This window comes from Notolepis coatsorum (assembly GCF_963971535.1).
Source record: "Notolepis coatsorum genome assembly, chromosome: 8".
Taxonomy (NCBI): domain Eukaryota; kingdom Metazoa; phylum Chordata; class Actinopteri; order Aulopiformes; family Paralepididae; genus Notolepis; species Notolepis coatsorum.
In genome coordinates, this window is record NC_140172.1 from 101,554,491 (window position 1) to 101,574,105 (window position 19,615).

The 19,615-nt window shown below is 40.2% G+C and overlaps 1 protein-coding gene across 1 annotated transcript in view; it reads left to right on the top strand.

Annotated features, from left to right (window-relative positions):
- vps36 (vacuolar protein sorting 36 homolog) overlaps positions 1-15,072 on the top strand; it is a 47,828-nt gene extending 32,756 nt beyond the window's left edge. Inside the window, exons 7-14 of the mRNA XM_084320211.1 lie at positions 306-338; positions 4,261-4,338; positions 5,885-6,019; positions 6,332-6,397; positions 7,141-7,205; positions 9,371-9,455; positions 10,101-10,177; positions 10,748-15,072. Coding sequence (XP_084176337.1) covers positions 306-338; positions 4,261-4,338; positions 5,885-6,019; positions 6,332-6,397; positions 7,141-7,205; positions 9,371-9,455; positions 10,101-10,177; positions 10,748-10,829 — 621 coding nt within the window. The 3' untranslated portion in view covers positions 10,830-15,072. The remainder of the gene's footprint in view (positions 1-305; positions 339-4,260; positions 4,339-5,884; positions 6,020-6,331; positions 6,398-7,140; positions 7,206-9,370; positions 9,456-10,100; positions 10,178-10,747) is intronic.
- The last annotated feature ends 4,543 nt before the right edge of the window (positions 15,073-19,615 follow it).

Consider the following 19,615-nt stretch of genomic DNA (forward strand, 5'->3'; position numbering starts at 1 on the left):
AAGTGAATTATTTCAAGCCTTTATTTGTTTTAATTTCGATGATTATGTCTTACAGCTCATGAAAGTCCAAAATTCTGTATCACCAATAATTTTTTTTAAATAGATGTATTTTTCTTTTGTATATAGAAATGTTGGCCTTCTGAAAAGTATGTTCATGTATGTTCACTCAGTACTTGGTTGGGGCTCCTTTTGCACAAATGACTGCATCAATACAGCGAAATATGTTGACTTTTCCACGATATTCTAATTTATTGAGCTGCACCTGTATACTCTCTGATTTCTCATGATCTGTGTCTTCCTTCCAGGCATTTGAAGACCTCAGCCAGCTGATGGTGAAGGTAAGAAGAAAAGTGTCTGTCCTCCTTTTATCATCTCTGATAGTTTGATTCATAAATGAATGAATGGGCTTTTTGTATTCCTCGTTTAATTGTTTCCCCCATTACCCTCCATATTACTGGCCAATGTTCAATCGATTGAGAACAAACTGGACGACATCAGAGCGAGGATTAAATTCCAAAGGGACATTCGAGACTGCAACGTTCTGTGCTTCACCGAAACTTGGCTAACGCCAGATGCCATAAAACCAGCCTTGGAGGGGGTTGAGTTTGGATATTTACAGGGGCTAGTTTCGGATTGCAGTCTCCTGTAGGTGCTCTTTTAGAGAGGTTTTGAAGGTGGGTAGTGATTCACATTCCTTTACAGCTGTGGGTAGGGCGTTCCACATTGTTGTTGCATAATTGCGAAACGTGTTTAGTCCCCTGTTTGAGCTGAATCTGGGTTTAACATGATTTGTGGAGCTTCCTCTGGTGTTGTGTTCGTGGTATTCACTGACCTTTGGGAAGTATTTTGACATGTACATGGGTACCTTAGTGGTGTAGTGTATCTTGTAGACCAGGCCCGTTGCAAGTTTCTGTACTCTGTCGTCTACTCTAAGCCATCATAGGTTGTCAAAGTGGGCAGGGGTGAGGTGGGTTCTAGTAGTAAGGTCAAGCAGTAGTCTGACCAGTTTGTTTTGTGATGTTTGTAATTTTGTTTTTAGTGCCTTTGAGGTGCTTTGGTACCAAGAGGTGCAAGCATAGTCGTAGTACCCTTGAATGAGTGCTCCTGCTAGAGTCTTCAGGGTATTCTTGTTTACCAGATAGGAGATCCGGTACAAGAATCTAGTTCGTTGGTTGACTTTTTTGATTACATTGGATGCCATTTTGTCACAGGAAATATTTGCCTCTAGGATGGAACCCAGGTATGTAATTTCATCTTTCCTTGTGACAATATTGTCACCCACTGCAACTGAGAAGCCGTCGGTCTTGCTGAGTTTGTTTTTGAACCGAAGAGAATGGACTCTGTTTTACCCAGGTGTAATGATAGTTTGTTATCAGCGAGCCAGTTGCAGATTCTGCCGAGTTCTGAGCTGAGGGTTTAATAGCCTGTTCCTGTCAGAGACCAGCAGGGCTGAGTCGTCCGCGAACAGGAACAAGTTGCAATGCAGTCACAAGCTGACGACATGTCATTTGCATAAATTAGGAACAGTAACGGTCCTACTCCTAGTATGCTTCCTTGTGGAACACCACAGCTCACTGGGAGGGGGGGGGGGGGGGGCGGGATAGAGTACCATTTACCTCCACCATCTGTTCTCTCCCCTCCAGGTAGGATTGCATCCAGCTCACTAGACTATCAAAACCAATTGCTTTTAGCTTGTCAATCAGAATGGAGTGATTGACAGTGTCGAAAGCCTTTTGGAGGTCCAGCATGACCATGCCGCAGTATTTGCCCGCGTCCACCTCTTGTTTGATGTGGTCGTTCAAATAGAGAAGGCATGTGTCAGTGGAGTGGGATGTTCTGAAGCCAGATTGGAATTCGTAGATTAGATATTTTTTCGCGAGGTACTTTTCGACCTGTTCGTAAAAAGAAATGTCCATGACTTTCGAGATGGAGGTAAGAATAGAAACAGGGCGGTAGTTGCCTGTGTCTCATTTGCTGCCCTTTTTGTGCAGGGGGGTTACTCTTGCAATTGTTTTATGGAGAGGTTTATTATGTGTGTGATGACTGGGGTGATGGCGGCTGCTGAGTCTCTGAGGAATTTGGAGGGGATATTGTCATGGTCAGTGGCCTTGTTAGTTTGGAGGGCGCTCAGATTTTTGTGCACCTCAGCTGTTGTTACCATTTCTAGTTTGAAATCGTCTTTGCGGAACCCCTAGGTTATTGTAGTAGGCTAGGATGTGTTCTACCCCAAAATTCCCTGAGTGGGAGGGTAGTTTATGTTGTGGCTATGTTTGTGAAAAGATTTTTAAAGTAATTTGCCACATCCAGCTTGTCTGTGATGAGCGTGTTATCTGTCTTTATGTTTATGTTTGAAAATCTGGTTTTAGGTTTTTTTTACTGCAGCCTAGTTGATTATTGAGTAATTTCCAAAGTTCACAGGGTTTATTTTTGTTTTCCTCAGTTTTGTCATTGATGAAATTCTTTTTTGCAGTTTTGATCATGGAGTTTACGTCATTTCTTAGTCTGTTTCTTTCCAGTTTGAGTTCAGTCACGTGGGCTTGGAGTTCACTGCTCGAGCTTTTGGTAAGCTTTGACTGACTTTTACGAAACTCAGAGCATTTTTTGTCTCTGGTTTTCATAGCGGTCAATATTTCGGAGTGCATCCACAGCTCAGCGTGATTTTTTACCCTGGTGATTCTTAGGGGGGCCATGTCGTTTAGTATTGTTGAGAATTTGGTTTTGAAACCAGGCCATGTTTCTTCAACCAGTGTACCACTGATCTCATCACCACGACCAGTCCAGGCTCTCCAGTTCTAGGTTAAAGGCCTCGCTAGAGTAGGTTTTGAGGTCTCTAGATGTGAGTCATTATGGCTTCAGTGGATAACCCCGATCTGCATTTTAAGTGATGGTTAAATTACACATACCCCAGTAATAACATTACAATTGAATTAAATACAATTAGGCCTGAATGAGTCGTGTTGCTCCCGGCCACCGGCAATGACATTATCAGCCAAATGCGCATCGCAGATTATCTGTACATTGACCGAGTGGAATACCGTTCACATAACTGGATTTGTTTATTGATGGAGCTTTTAAAGCTAGTCTATTGCTCCGATGATGTTTGGTAACCTGGCGTAAAATCATCTCTTGGCCTCGGCCTGCTGTTATTATTGATATATGGATATTGTATGTATTTGGGGGGTTGGGGAAATGACGATATTCAACATTTCGTTGTGTTCCACGCTCCAATTTGGGTCCCAACTTGCGGTACAAATCAAGGAGAATATGTCGCGGGTAGCGGACTCTATTTAATATTATTATGTTCTCTCTCGGCAAAAGACTGCCCTATATCTCTGAAAACATCTGAATGCACACCACGAGAAGTATTCCTATAATAACGCTATGAACCAGGCTGAATTAATTAGGAAATACCTATTCCAAATGCTATTTATAGGGTTTGACAATAATTACACTAATGTCGCTATTTTACAATTAACTATAATGAATTACGGGTCATACCGAACACGTCAGTGTTGAAACTAATGCGCGAAAGCTTATTTACGCGTTGCCGTTCTCTTATTCTACGGCTTGGCGCCATGTACACACGGTCTGAGCTGTGCGTAGATATACGCACAATCTCAAGCACATGTTCAAATTGATAAGTCCCACACTTTGCTTAGAAATGATCGTACGCACGGTTTACGCACATATCTGTGCGTACGCACCATTGATAAATGAGGGCCCTGGAATGCCCTCCAACTGACTTTGTTGCATTTAAAAGTATGATCTCCAACCACTGTGTGTCGACTTGTAACTGTCTTAACTGATTTCTATTGTTTATTCTTATTTGTTGTGCCTATATGTATGAATTTGCTGATAAACTGTGTGTCTTTGTTTTGTAAGCTTGTACATGTAAATGAGTATAACCTCAGTGTCTCACGAGTTTAAATAAAGGTTTGAAATGAAATCAAATGTAAGTCATGTAAATGTATGTGTTTTTATAATACTCTTTTAAAAACGTATTTTAATCCAATATATATAAAAAGTGTACATTGCAGTATTACACACAGACTGTGATGGAAATTGGATAAGAAAATACCATTTTGAATAGACTAGTAGCCCCATGACAAATCAAAAAGACTTCAGAAACAATATCACATTGTAACTTGTACTGGGAATCTAAAGACTCTTGAATACTGTTTCAAAACCAAGAATAGTATTGCAATATGATATTTTGTCCATGATGGGTACAGTGCGCTGAATAGCTGTCTCTTCCTACAGGCCAAAGAGATGGTGGAGCTGTCCAGGTCCATAGCCAACAAGATCAAGGACAAGCAGGGGGGCATCTCGGAGGACGAGGTATGATCTTCACCAGCAGACACTAGACACAGACATGCTCTCATATTAAAGGACGGGTTCACTTCTTTTGTTAACCCAGGCCATATTTTATACATATTATTGCATGATGTTGACCGGTACAGGCCGTAATCTCACAGATTGCTTTGGTATTGAGAAACGTAGCACTGTGCTCCAGGGATTTAGCCTTCAAAAACCACGATACACATACTTTTCCAAAACAGGAAGCTCACAGTATAATAATGTGGCTTAATTTGTTCTGCTGAGGAAATGGTTGCAAACCGTGCTGCATGGATTCATAGATTTATCAACTGCAATATGAGTTTCTGTTGGGCATTTCCTGGTTGTTAAACAAGGTGACAATGGCCAATAGTGAACATGTATATATAATACTTTACCTGCAAGCATAATACGGTTCCTACAGCACAATATTGATGTAATAATTGCTTTTAAATTTTAATCTATAGTATAGTTTAATCAAGAACAAGAATGGTTTCATTGAATAGTTGGAAAAATTGTCGTAGCTAAAACACTGTCCAGGTTTTGTCAACAATGAAAATAAATTATGGAATAACAACAGGATTTGAAAACATGAAAAATGACAAACACAACACATCCTCCTAACAGCTAATCCATGTGCAAACAGGCCTCACCATATACACACACACACACACACACACACACACACACACACACACACACACACACACACACACACACACACACACACACACACACACACACAGACGCATTTGTGTCACTTTATTTGGGAGATCTGCCAGAAGAAATGACAGATACAAAACATGTGGCCAGAAGATAATTTCTTGCAGCTTTAATCAAAATATCAACCTCCCACATACATACTAATTTTACTGATATATAATGCTTTCATTATCGTTAGATAGCATGACGCCAGTGCTCGGAATCTGTGATATCCAGTAGTGTAGGCTGGTATCAGGCCAAGACATCACACTGGTATCAGTATCGGTGCACCTCTAACAGTAAAGCACCTTGTAATCTCACCTCAAATGTCCCTCCATGTTATTAGTGCTGTGCGTGTGTGTGTCTAGACTAGTTAGTCTAATCTAACCTGGCCATGTGATCCGTAAGCTGTTACTTTACAACCTCTACTCTTAATAGGCTTTCTGGGGTTGAGGAGGTCTTAGATTAAGCCCCTCGCTCCCTTATGGTAACCGCACATTCCTGAACTCTTTAACTCAGTACTTGGCTTTCTATACTCCCAGTACACGGGTCACTAGTTATAGGCTAGATCCGGGCTGACTGAAATGTGGCCCTCTGCAACTTCACTCTTGTCTCTTCAAAGGGTTCCAGAGTTTGGTCTATTTTAATGCAATTTAATTATATTGAGTGTTGATTTTTAAATAACTTAATCTTCACAAGGGATAAACACGTAGTTGACAACACTAAGACAGTAAAGGCATTTGACTTATTTTGTTATTTACTTGTCATGTAATCATTGAGGGTCATACAAAACAACATGGTTTATAATATAATTTGTTATTATTATCATTATTATCTTTTTTTACAGACTAGGCGTTTTAAGTCGTACCTGCTGAGCATGGGCATTGCCAACCCTGTCACCAGGGAAACGCATGGCTCTGGGACACACTATCACATGCAGCTGGCTAAACAATTGGGAGATATGCTGCAGGCCCCTCTGGAGGTACGTACGTGTGTGTGTGTGTGTGTGTAGGTTCATCTGTGTCACTATGTGTAGTACAGTATGCGGTAGTCTTTGAGTCTACTCTAGATCGACTGTATTACACTAGAGATATAATACACTCCAATCAGGCTGATTGTCTGTCTGTCTGTCTGTCTGTCTGTCTGTCTGTCTGTCTGTCTGTCTGACTGACTGACTGACTGACTGACTGACTGACTGACTGACTGACTGACTGACTGACTGACTGACTGACTGACTGACTGACTGACTGACTGTCTGACTGACTCTATCTTTCTGTGTCTATCTTTCTCTCAGGAGCGTGGGGGTATGATGGCACTGACTGAAGTGTATTGTCTTGTCAACCGAGCTAGAGGGATGGAGGTGAGACACACACACACACACACTCACACACACACACACACACATTGGGGGGCATTATGTAGACTCTCATGCATTCTCTCTAACTAATGCTAACCCTAACCTTAACAAGCAACCATCAAGTTTACAGTCTACCTTACTGACTATGATATGTCCAATTTATTATGTGTATTGAAAGGAATTGTGTGATCAGTTCTAATTATGTATTTCCTATCCGTACACCCTCATTTATTTATATCGTACATTTAGTACATTTAGTACATTTAGTACAAAGCAATGTGCTTTACAAACATCAAAGGACGGTATTAAGGTAATAACGAGATCAGTAGCAGTACACACAATACAAGACAAACATCAAAAGAAGGCAATGATGAAAAAAATATATGAGAAAATGTGTGGTTTGATTTTTATTTAGATACATTTATTTAACCTTTTCTTTCCCCAGGAAGTCCTATTGAGTTAAACAAATATATATATATTTTACAAGAGAGACCTGGCCAAGGTAGCAGCAGTTCAAAATCACAAAATAATAGAGTACAACCTACACAACATAACATACATACAACAGTCCATAATAATACATAAGACCAGCGATTCAAATACATAACCTTGAGGTTGGTTTTTTTTGTTGCATTATCACTACTCCTTTATCATTTACCATAACACACATTAATACATATTATAGATATATGTAATATAATATATATAGAATATAATACATGTTATTAATTGTTGACTCCCTCCAGCTATTATCTCCAGAAGATTTGGTGAATGCATGCAAGATGTTTGAGTCCCTGAAGCTCCCAGTGAGGTGGGTTGTGTGTGTGTGTGTGTGTGTGTGTGTGTGTGTGTGTGTGTGTGTGTGTGTGTGTGCGCATTTGTCCTTGTACTATAATGTGCGTTAAAGAATGAAGGGCCATGTAGCCATTTGCTTTCACACAGTGGACTTTGCCGGGCACTTCCTGTCTGACTTCCTGTTGTTGGACGTGGCGTCAGTCCTCTCTGGCGGTCATTTCCTGTCACTTCCCAGAGATTCAAAAAGAAACACTGGGCCTGTTTCCTCACCATGCAAGTCCTCTGGGACTGACTGCCCCGATGCTAGTCTCTGTCCATTCTGTCATCTGGGACTGACTGCCCCGATGTTAGTCTCTGTCCATTATGTCCTCTAGGACTGACTGCCCCGATGTTAGTCTCTGTCCATTATGTCCTCTAGGACTGCCCCGTCACTAGTCTCTGTCCATTCTTTGTAGGGCTGTACCGAATGCTTCGAAGCTTCGATCATAATGTTGACATTCGAATTCTAAATCAACATTAGAATTTTTTATTTTGTCTTTTCTTTAAAAATCTATTTTATATAATATATATTTTTTCATGTGTCTATTCATTCTGTTTAAACTAATGGGGTTTTTCTTCACTTTTGCAGATAAAGATTAGGCTACACTATTATTATAGTATTATAGTGTATGACTAGTCATAAAAATTCAAATAAAACATTTATCATAAATGATGTAGCCTATCTGCATCCGCTTGGCACTCGGCGCTGCATCTAATCAAGACGTCACCATCACTTTCGTACCAACCGTGCCCTTATTGGATTATTTATGTCGACGAAACTGATGAGTTATATTCATTAAAGAAAGTTGATTTAATAAAAAATAAAAAACTCATTTAATCAGCTGAATCACTTTATTCAAATTGAGGATTTAGTTTGAGGATATAAAAAAATATATAGATATATATATCTTTTTTTTGGGATTACGTCATAATGAATGAATGAATGAAAACTTTATTTAACAGATTGCAGAATGGGTACAATACAGTACGGCTCAATACATACAATTGTTAAGGGGATGCAGACCTGAGAAAGACGTTTGTCTTGTTTCCATCAGGGTCCCCCATTTTCAATTCATATAGACATATATGACATACATGACATACAGATAGTCAGTACTGCTACATCTATACATTTATGACATACCAGATTTGCAAATACAGTACTGTTTGTGATACAGAAGGAGTCAAGAAAAGGGAGTATATACATTTGACGTAGAAACTGTACATTGACGACAGACATTCGAAGCTTCGTTCGAATACTTCAATAGAAGCTTCGAATGTTAAAAAATGACATTCGGTACAGCCCTAATTCTTTGTCCATTCTGTCCTCTAGGACTGCCCCGACTCTAGTCTTTGTCCATTCTGTCCTCTAGGACTGCCCCGACGCTAGTCTCTGTCCATTCTTTCCTCTAGGACTGACTGTCCCGATGCTAGTTTCTGTCCATTCTGTCCTCTAAGACTGACTGTCCCGATGCTAGTCTCTGTCCATTCTGTCCTCTAGGACTGCCCCGACGCTAGTCTCTGTGCTACTGTAGCCCAGCACGTCCTGTTTGTATGTAGATCATTGTATGCATTCGTCCTTGTACTGTATGTTAAGGTGCTAGTCTCTAGTCTCTGTCCATTCTGTGCTACTGTAGCTGTTTGTATGATTCCACAGAGTTCCACATATTGTGTGTAAACAGTACATTTATTATTGTTGCGTGAGAGGGTGATAATACAACCACAGCCATATTGAAGTTACCTTTTTAAATGACCAAATACAGTAATAGCTTTTTCAATTAGATTTCTAGATATTTTAAAGATAAATGTCATATCTAAGCCTTGTCTTCTTCTACCAAACAGCCATTATGATTGTAGTAGCTTAAAATACCCATACATTTTCATTAGCTGCATTCTTTATGCATTAAAATGTATTCATACTACAGAGCTCTAATTATAGATTATATATGTATTCCACAGTTTGGTCTGGACCCTCCAAAAAATTCGGCAATATTGTTGACCTGATATCTATCGCCTCATTCAATCCCTCCTCTTTATTGGTCTCCATGTTTCTCCTCTTTCCTCATCTCATTGTTCTTTATAACTAACCACCACCACCCTTCCTACTTCACTACCACCACCTCTATCTTTATCTGTGTGTAGATTGCGTGTGTTTGACAGTGGTGTCATGGTGGTCCAACTGCAGTCTCACAGTGAAGAGGAAATGATCGCTTCAGCCCAGGACAATGTAAGCTCTAATGTTATAAACATTATCCTGGACAATGTAAGCTCTAATGGTATAAACATTACCCAGGACAATGTAAGCTCTAATGTTACAGTATAAACATTACCCAGGACAATGTAAGCTCTAATGTTATAAACATTACCCTGGACAATGTAAGCTGTAAGCTCTAACACTACAGTCATTATCCTGGACAGTGGACAATGTAAGCTCTAACACTACAGTCATTACCCTGGACAATGTAAGCTCTAACACTATAAACATTACCCTGGACAATGTAAGCTCTAACACTATAAACATTACCCTGGACAATGTAAGCTCTAACACTATAAACATTACCCTGGACAATGTAAGCTCTAACACTACAATCATTACCCTGGACAATGTAAATTCGAATGATACAATCATTACACTGGATAATATAAGCTCAGACAATACAAACATTACACTGACCATTAAAGTGGTTGAGTTCAGGAGGATCTGACACTATAAATGTTCATGTTTGTTGTTATTTGGGGTCTTTTGAAAATGTTGTGGATACAAAGGCAATCCTCAACCAAAGGTTCTTAGTTGTGAAGAAATATTGTATGTTCCAATTTGTGGCGGATGACGGATTATCTGTTTTGTTCTCTCTCTCTCTCTCTCTCTCAGGTATCTGAGAAAGGTTCACTAACAGCAGAGGAATTTGCAAAGCTTTTGGGTCTCTCCGTTCTCCTGTCTAAAGAACGGTAGGTACTATTAGCTTTGAATTGTCAATCACTGTCATCGGTCATCTACGCCAAAATCAAGATTAAAATGATTCTTTTTTATATTTTTCTTTACCACACCAAACATTTTCCTATAGCAGTAGAAGAAATAGCTTATGTAAATAATAATCAAACATTTTTGGGGGGAAATCAGCTCTTCTCAGACAAGGACATCTAGTCATGAGAACTTTCAGAAAACGACTCCATAGCTCTCTTTTACCTGCCGTATTGAATCTTTGCATGCGGGAAGCCTTGACTATTTGCTGATAATTACTACTGAAGCTTTGAAGGCCAAAAAATGGTAATCAGGTTATACCCATTACATATATGTGTGTCAGCACACACACAACACTACAATTAACATAAAAAGGTCCTTCTGAATATTGTGATTTATTTTTTTCCATATTGCCTGACCCAATCATTACTGCTAATAATCACCTTGTGTAGCTGATTCTCTGTATACAGTATATCACATTTTCTATCCATTGCTGCATATTGTTCCATCCTTGTCCTTAACCCTGTCTGTCTCTCTCCTGCTCCCTTCCCGTCTAGGCTGCTTCTGGCTGAGAAGATGGGTCATCTGTGTAGAGACGACTCCGTTGAGGGTCTGAGGTTCTACCCAAACCTCTTCTGACCCGCTCACAATCTTCAAGGTCTCTCTCTACAAACACTGCGTGAATCTTATTCTGCTCAGAGGATGCAATATCAAAGTTCTTCCCTCGTCCTTCTCCTCGGGTGTACCTGTATATTCCAAGTGTTCCGGAAAGGACTGCGATAAATGAAATGCCTGGGCCCTCATTCATCAACGTGTTCTACGCACAGATTTGTGCTTACCCTGTGCGTACGATCATTTCTAAGCAAAGAGTGGGATTCATCAATTTCAACTTGAACTTGACTTCGTGCTTATATGTTATATTTACGCACAGCTCGGACCATGCGTACCTGGCGCCCAGTGGTAGAATATATTATTACAACAAGGAAATGAGCTTCTGTGCATAATAACACTGGATGTTCTGTATGAACCGTAATTCATTATAGTTCATTGTAAAATAGCAACAGTAGTGTAATTATGGTCAAAACCCTATAAATAGCATTTGGAATAATAGATCTTTCTCTCAGAATGAATGCAGCATGGTTTATATAGCGTTATCGGAATATACGGGGTGTAGGCTACTGACTGACTGCGCTCCGCGTAGCTTGATTGATTGATTGATTGATTGAAAAGTTTATTAACAGATTGCAGAATGGGTACAGTACAGTACAGCTCAGTACATACAATTGTTAAGGGGATGCAGACCAGAGAAAGACTTTCGTCTTGTTTACATCAGGGTCCCCCATTTTCAATTCATCATAAATCATAAAGCTCAACTCGTTATTATTTTGCGCACAGACCGCCGAAACACGGGAACGTTTTGATTATATTTAAAAGGCTTTACGTTAAACGAAACAAGTGGAATTTCGAAGCTGTAAGCAGAATACAAGTCATATGAATATAGTGTTCTTCCCCCTTTTTACTGTATAAGAAAGAATAGAAAACGCATTGCAATGACACCAGATAGTGGACAGACTATGTATATGATGGGATTCAAGTTCGCGTTTTTGTTGATCATAGGCATGCTGTCAGAGTATGATATCATAATCAAACATTCTAGAACATTTGTCGTCACAGATCATGTCCTAATAGAACATAGGCTATGGCATGGATCGTGATATTGTGTGGACTCTTATTATTACTGTACGGTACCACCCATTGTGACAACAGCCTTGTGAGTCCCGCACACAAACATGATGGAATTCAAGTTCATGTATTGAAAGGCAGGCTACATCATACATGCAGTGAGATTCATTGTTCTTGTATATGCTCTCGTATTATTGTTTATATAGGCTACCCAATACTGACATCAAAATAGATTGTAGTATGCCTCTAGAAATCATATGCAGCAGGTAGAAAATTGACGGGAGATCCATCGCGATTTGGAATAAAATTGAGGAGAACTTTAATCCCTGGGTATTAATCAAATAACACGGGAAAAGGCAGTCATATTCCAGCGCGGTCTTTATTAGCCGACAACAAAATAGATGCCTCTAAAAATCATATAGCCAATCGAACACAACTAATAAAGGCATTCATATTACAGCACGGTTATAATGACACACAACCAACGCCAAACAGTGGTCAACGAACGGTCTTTATTAGTATTTTGAGCTGTCCAGGCAGAATTGCAGCAATGGTCTTAGGGAGCCGTTGATATCTGACATCACCGTTTACAAGTCCGCCTTTTATTTATCCCATAATACGCGATAGTGTCTTCTTGGTTCGACAGCAGTGAACAATCTCCGTGGAGTTTCTCAGAGTTCCGCTCGGGTCAGTCCATTATTTCACATCCCATGGGGGGTGTTTCCTCACTTTCATGACCATATATGGATAATCATGCACGAGCATTGACGGTAGAACAAAATGGTATTCATCAACACGGAGGAGCATAGAGCCTGCGTACGCACGTGTGATGAATCCCGACTTCCCTGTGCGTACACTGGTTCTACATTCCGTGCTTACGTGTGGAAATAGAACATGTTCTACGCACACGTTGATGAATGAGGGCCCTGCTGGTGTCCAGTTGGCGTCAGAACTATCCTGATCCAGGATGTCCACGTTCTGCTCTGATTTGCTACAGAGAGGCCAAGTCCCCCACCTTCCACTGGACCACGATGGGGACCCTGTGTTGGAAAGAAAAATATGAGCAGTGGTCAACGGCGAGAGACAAACCTTTTTTTATCCTGTTTGAATTGTGCCACAAATGAATGTTTTCTCGATTTTAAAAGTGTAATAGTCAGCTAGCTAACATTGCGTTATAGCATCAAAATCTATCGATAATGTTAGCTAACGTTAGTTAAGTCAACTTTCTTGAATTACCTTTTAAATTAACAAAAGGCATGTGTGTAATTCATGACACAACTCAAATGGGATCCAAAAATTATTTGTCTCTCGCCGTTGACTATCGTACATATTATTTTCAGAAACAGGTCCCATGGTGATTAGCGGAAGGGGAGGGACTTCGCCTCTCTATTCTATCTCAATCCAAGATGGTATTTCCCTCAGGTTCTTGTGTTATTTTGTGGTGGTGGGAGGCTCGGGAGGTTAAGATACACATAATTGAACAGCAGAAAGAACTGTGTAAATACCAAACTTAGCGCTGTCAATATGTTATTTTATCAACTTGGGAAATCTATTTGTGGTGGGTCTGTCTGATATTGTGGTTGGCCGCCACAAATAAATCTATGTATGGGAAACACTACAAAACCTGGACTTGGTCTTAAAAAAAAAGAAGAACGATATTATGCAACGATAGTTTTCCAAAGATTTGTTGACATACTGTTAGGATGACTAATGTCATGAAAATGAATGAAATTACTACGATTAGTGAAGCATTTCTAGCAATTTGGTTATATATATTCACTGTCCTTCATACAGTGCAGTGTATGTTAATGTGTGGATGAATAAGGCGGGGCTAGGTGGGAAACATACACTAGTTTGGTACAGACTTGTCCCTCACTTGTAGGTACTTAGCAAAGTAACGCCATTGCAAGGCCATTGTAACGCCATAAACAATGATTTTACATTTCTGTTAGCTTGTTAGGCTTATTTTGGCTGTCAATACTAAATCCCAATGGAAAATATAAAAGATTTGGTGTTTAGGAAAGCCAGCAATGTCAACAGCCTTTCTTAATTGCTGTTAGCAATTAAAATTCACTAGTACTTCTTTGTAGTTGGTTTTCAGTGGTAACAGTTTGAGTGTGCTCAGGTCGACATGTACTAGCAGCCCAAAACCAACCAATATAATATATCTTATTCTTTTATTTTTTTTATTTAATGATCTAATAATACAATATGTCTGCTGTGTATTGGTAGAGTACAAGCATGTACCTGACTTCAGCTTCTCCCCTGCTTAATGCCAGGCCCATCCGTGCTTATCTTATGGGTATTTGGAAATTGGCTTAATGGAATATGCATTACAAATGTTGTACTTCATTAATATCCTCATGGCATACACCTAATACATCAGCCATTTATTTTCTTTTTCTTTTAATAAAAGTTAAACAAATGGTTAATGTAACAATAGGTAAATGGAATAGGCCAATCTTCTTATTTTCTGAGAAAATCTGTATCTTGCACAGGTGGAGTCTAGATCAGACTGGCGTCAAATACTATGTGCTAATAATTATTTAGTTTGAACCTACTCTTGAAAACGTATGTCAAATTGGAGTTTGCCACATAAGACAATACAATGAGTTCCAGAAAATTTTGACTTATCTGAAAGTTAATTTAGTATACTGTATGTTACTGATGTTTTACACAAGGTGAATTGTCCCGAATGTCAAACCCCACCCATGGCTCTACAAGCAGATCAAAACAAATGCTAAGAATTTGTTGTTCTCTGCATGTTTTTGTAGTTATTTGATTTGTGTTTACTTACACTTGACAAGGCCACGATGGATAATGTTAGAAGAATAATGTGTTGCATCTTAGTGGTGGGCGACTTGACAATCCTAGATTGACACTGGCTAATATGTTGTCATGATATGCATTCACAGGGAGATTGTATCATATGTTTTCTGGCACAATCCACACTTAAAACTATAGACACTCCTGATACTGATACTTCTGCTTGTGATATTGTTTTAGTTCTAAAGGCTGCAAATTGAGTACTGTATTGTTACCAGTTGGTTTGTACTGTTGAGTAACTTGCCATAGAAAAGTAAAGTGATATATATTCCACCCCTACTGTAGAATACCGACCTATTGTCAGTCCGGTTTGTGCTTCATGTCAAACGTGAAATATATTGTGAAATGTGGTCATCCTTATGGCAGTTTGTCACTTGTGTGTATGCTGTAAACATCGGCTAGGGATGCTCGATATTGGCTTTTTTACCTATACCGATATTGTCCACCTCTTCATTTCCGATACCGATATCAACCGATACCGATATATGCAGGGTCCCCCCCTCCCCCCCAAACGGAATCATTTCAGGTAATTAACATTACATATCTCTTGTCGTGGGGGCGGCTACGTGGTGCAGTGGGCAAGGCGCTCACCACGAATACTGGAGGCTGGGCTCAAACAAATCACCTCCCTGTTCGAGCCCAGCGCTCCACATTGCTTTCAGTTTAGCTGGTCGTCCGTACTAATACACATTGGCAGTATTAGGGGGTGGGAAACTGATGGGTGGGGATCGGGCGTTGTGGACAGCGACTCCTACAGGTCGGTTGGTGCGCCTGCGCAGTAGAATCAGGAAGCGATGGGGGCGGCGCCCCTCCAAAGTGCAGACCCCTGACGCTGAAAGATCTCGCTGCGCAGGTGAAAAGATGCGACTGCTGTTACCTCGAGTACCGGAGGGGACTCGTGCTATGTATGACTTAGTCCACATTGCAGCCGGCTTGTGGGAGGCAAGAAACAGCGTTCGAGACAGGGGAGGGTTGAATTGGATGATACGAAATTGGGATGGGAGAAAAATAGAAAATGGGAGAAAAAGTGGATAAAAAAAAAACATTTCTTGTCGTGGAATTAACACAACATTATGCATACTTTTGACAATAAAAAAAATCAGAATGTGTTCTTAATAAATTTAAAAAATAATATTTTTTTTGGATACCGATAATTTCCCATATCACATTTTAATGCCAATATCGGCCGATAATATCGGACATCCCTAGTTCTGGCTGTTTTGAAACTAACTGTTGAGGTACTACTGTCTGTCTGATTACTCCTTTAAAAGGTAATCTAGTTACTTTACTGATTACTTGATTATCATAGTTACTTTGAAAGTAACTAGGTTACGAAGTCGTCGTCTTTTTTGCTTCTGCGAAGCAACATCACCCGTCTCATTAGGTAAGTAATAACGTTATCCAGTCTCTCTCTCTCTCTCTCTCTACCAAATCCATTCTGAGACAACGGACTCAGTGCGTACTCCGCAAGTCGCGCGTAACATGAATCTCTCTCACTCTCACTCTCTCACTCTCTCAAGTAGCCAAAGTACACTATATAACGAACTGGATAGTTGATTTAACTTCATGCTGAAGCCATTCTAAAATCAGATATAAACGTAAACGTGTGTGGCTGTGCGTGTGCAAGCGCACGTCCCATCTCCGGTCTAGCTGACTGTACCCCTGGCTCTCTTATCAGCATTATGAGATAGTAACTAAATAGTAATGCACAGCCACTTGGAAAAGTAACTGTAATCAGATTACTGGCTTGTAAAAAGTAACAAGTTAGATGACTATTTACTGAAAAAAGCAATCAGATTAGAGTAACTAGTTACTTAGTAACTAGTTACTGGCATCACTGGTCCTTTGAAGGACAGTGGAGTAGCTGTGTGCACATCCAACCTGTTTTAGGCCAGGTGCAGGATGAAAGTACACATGAATATTGAAAGAGGTGGATATCCACACACTGGATCACAGCTCCCAATGCTTTATATTAAAGGGGACATGCATTGCTATTCCTAGCACTATTTGGGCAACTTTACACAATTCCTGTGAGTCTATTGAAGACATCTGTAAGTATTTTATTTTTTTAAATGCAAAATGCATTGTTTTATATTTCTAATCAAGTACTCAAAACCATCATTTTTCACCCTCAAGATTTCAGGCTGTTATGGCCTGGCTCCGCCCATAAGCACTTTGAGTGACAGTCAGTCCACAGTCTGCGACTGGTAGATAGAGAGAGAGGGGGGGTGGGAGAGAGCGAGAGAGTTAGAGAGAGAGAAAAAAAAAGACAGGCCGTTATTGATAAGGCCCCCCCTCTCTTCCCTTTCTTTTTTTCTTTCTTTCTCCCTCTCCCGTTCGGGGGGGTGTGCCGCGCGGCAGGCCCCCCCCCCCCCCCCCCGTGCTCTCGAATGGGGGGGGGGGACCTGCCGTGGAGTGTTTGCACAGTGGTCTCTCTCTCTGTCCCTCTCTCTCCCTCTATCTCTCTCTCCCTCCAGAGTGCATGCAGAGGTGGGTTTCACTCTGCCGCAGTATGAGGAAGTGGTTTCCACTCGCTGTGTAGTCAGTCTAGGTAGATTGTGGGCGGGCATTAGCTAAAACCACAGAGCCAATCACATCACTGTCCGCTACCCAGAGCCTGAGTGACGTCACGACATGGCTCAAATCAGGATGGCCTAATTTACTGGAGCAGGAAATGATCTGAGCTGAATCAGAGCAATCCGCCAATATGGTATTTAGATACAAAAACACATTGATACTAACTCCTATTACTATACAATGCTAGAGACTGAAAAATGACATTTATAATGCATGTCACCTTTAATGATTATACAAGCAACGTTTCAACCCAACCCTCTGCTTAATCCACTGCTTAATAAAATCCAACAAAGAATGTCATGGAACACTCACTCGTCACTTATCCAGTCACACTGTAACAGCACATCTACAGCTAAATGTCCGCACGGCAGAGAGGCTGACTGAGCTGCACAACACCAGGGCCAGGAAGGGAGCTGGGAAGATCAGCACCCTGCACGCCCTGTTCTCGCCTGTTCTTCAGAAACTGCCCGTGGCGAAACTGTACTGTTCTATCAGAACCAGTACCACACATCACCTGAACAATTTATTTCCAGAAGCGGTCTCTGCTTAATTAGCCACCCGAGACAAGACTGACCTCAGTTTGGTGGTGCAACCACTGTATGGTATGGTGATTACTGCTAAATTGTGTTTAAGGCATATTTTCATGACATTGAAATAAAATGCTTATTTTCCTAGCCAAAGTGTGATACACACACACACATATATATATATATTGGAACTGTGTGTCTTTTCCCACTACTGAACTGTATACTTATTTGGTGCAATATGCTAGCACTCATTTACTTATTAATTACTTTTGCCATCACCAAATGTATAACCCTGTAAAATGATGGTAATATATTGTATGTTTATGTGTTGGATTATGTTGTATGCTGTTATTATGTTGTGTGTTATAGTCATGGGTTGTATGTTCTAGCACTGATCACCAAGTGCATGTATTCTGTACATTCTGTGAATAGTGATTCTGATTCTGAAATGTTTCATAGGGGAACAAAAGAAAAAGGAGTAATGATTCACAATAACTATAAATATGAGCAAGTGGTGGAATGGAAACCTATTGAGAGTATTAGCTGTATTAATAGCGTTTGATCTGCAATGTAATTTAAAGGCTCAATCTGTGATACAAATGGGAACAGAGACATGTTTTCATTCTCTATTTGATTGACTGAGCTCCTCATACGAGGATTAACACAAAACCGCAGGTAAATATGAGTGTTTAATTGTATTTGTGGATGTAAAACGTTTGTTTAAAGGGAGAAAAGGAAATCTTTGTTTGCCAAGTACATTTGCGCATACCAGGAATGTATTCTCTACATTTAACCCATCCTAACTATTTTTAGGAGCAGTGGGCAGACACAGTGCAATAGCAAGTACTTAGCACATTACATTGGTAATCTTTGTAAACACTGGGTTGCTACTGTATTAGTTAGTTGATGGTTAGTTTCCACATACAGCTTAAACTCTTCATGAATGTACTGTATATTAATATACTCTGATATGATCAAAGTAAAGAAATCCAGATTGGGGCTTTAAACAGAGATTAGCCCGGCCTTCTTGAACAGCATTCTGTACTTTAGCTCAGTTAAAGGCCCAATCAGTGATTTTTCTGACCATATCAATGTGGGGTAATTTATTATCACATACATTCTTGAAGTGTTTGATTTCTAGATGGAAAATAAGCTATTTGAAACTTTTAATGTCAACACATTGTAAACTGTAATATAGATCTGTTTTACTAAACATTACCAACGTAAACAAACCTTTTACAGCCACAAAATACAGGAAATACAATGATTAATTCACATGTTGTAAAGTGTTAGTCCTTGTATCTGGGGCTCAGTCAACACGTTTCCATTCTTGTTTTTGGTGGCGGGGGTCACCCATTTGTTTACATTCAGATCACTGATTGGGCCTTTTCACTCCGGATCAGCTCCCTGTTTTCTGCCGGCTCTCCTCTACCGTGAGAACATTAGAGTTTGCAGAGCTCTGGGACTGATTAGATTAGCCTGCCATGTGGCTCGCTTATTGATACATGATGAACTAAATTGGTGCAGGAAATCATTCAGGAGTGACTGACCTGGGATCAGACCTGGCCGTGAAAAGACTCATGGTGAATATCTGTTACACAAAAAATATATATTATTCACCCCAAATGTACAATGTACACAAAATGAGACATTTTGTTGTGTGTGCAGTCAGAGATGGGCTTGATTTACTCAGCGACAGTACATTTGAAGTTAATTCATGTCCTGAATGGCCGAGTGTGTTTGTTTGTTTTCGTGAGTAGGTTGGGGGGGGGGGGGGTTGATTACCGGTATGTGTCATATGAGTGGCTGTAG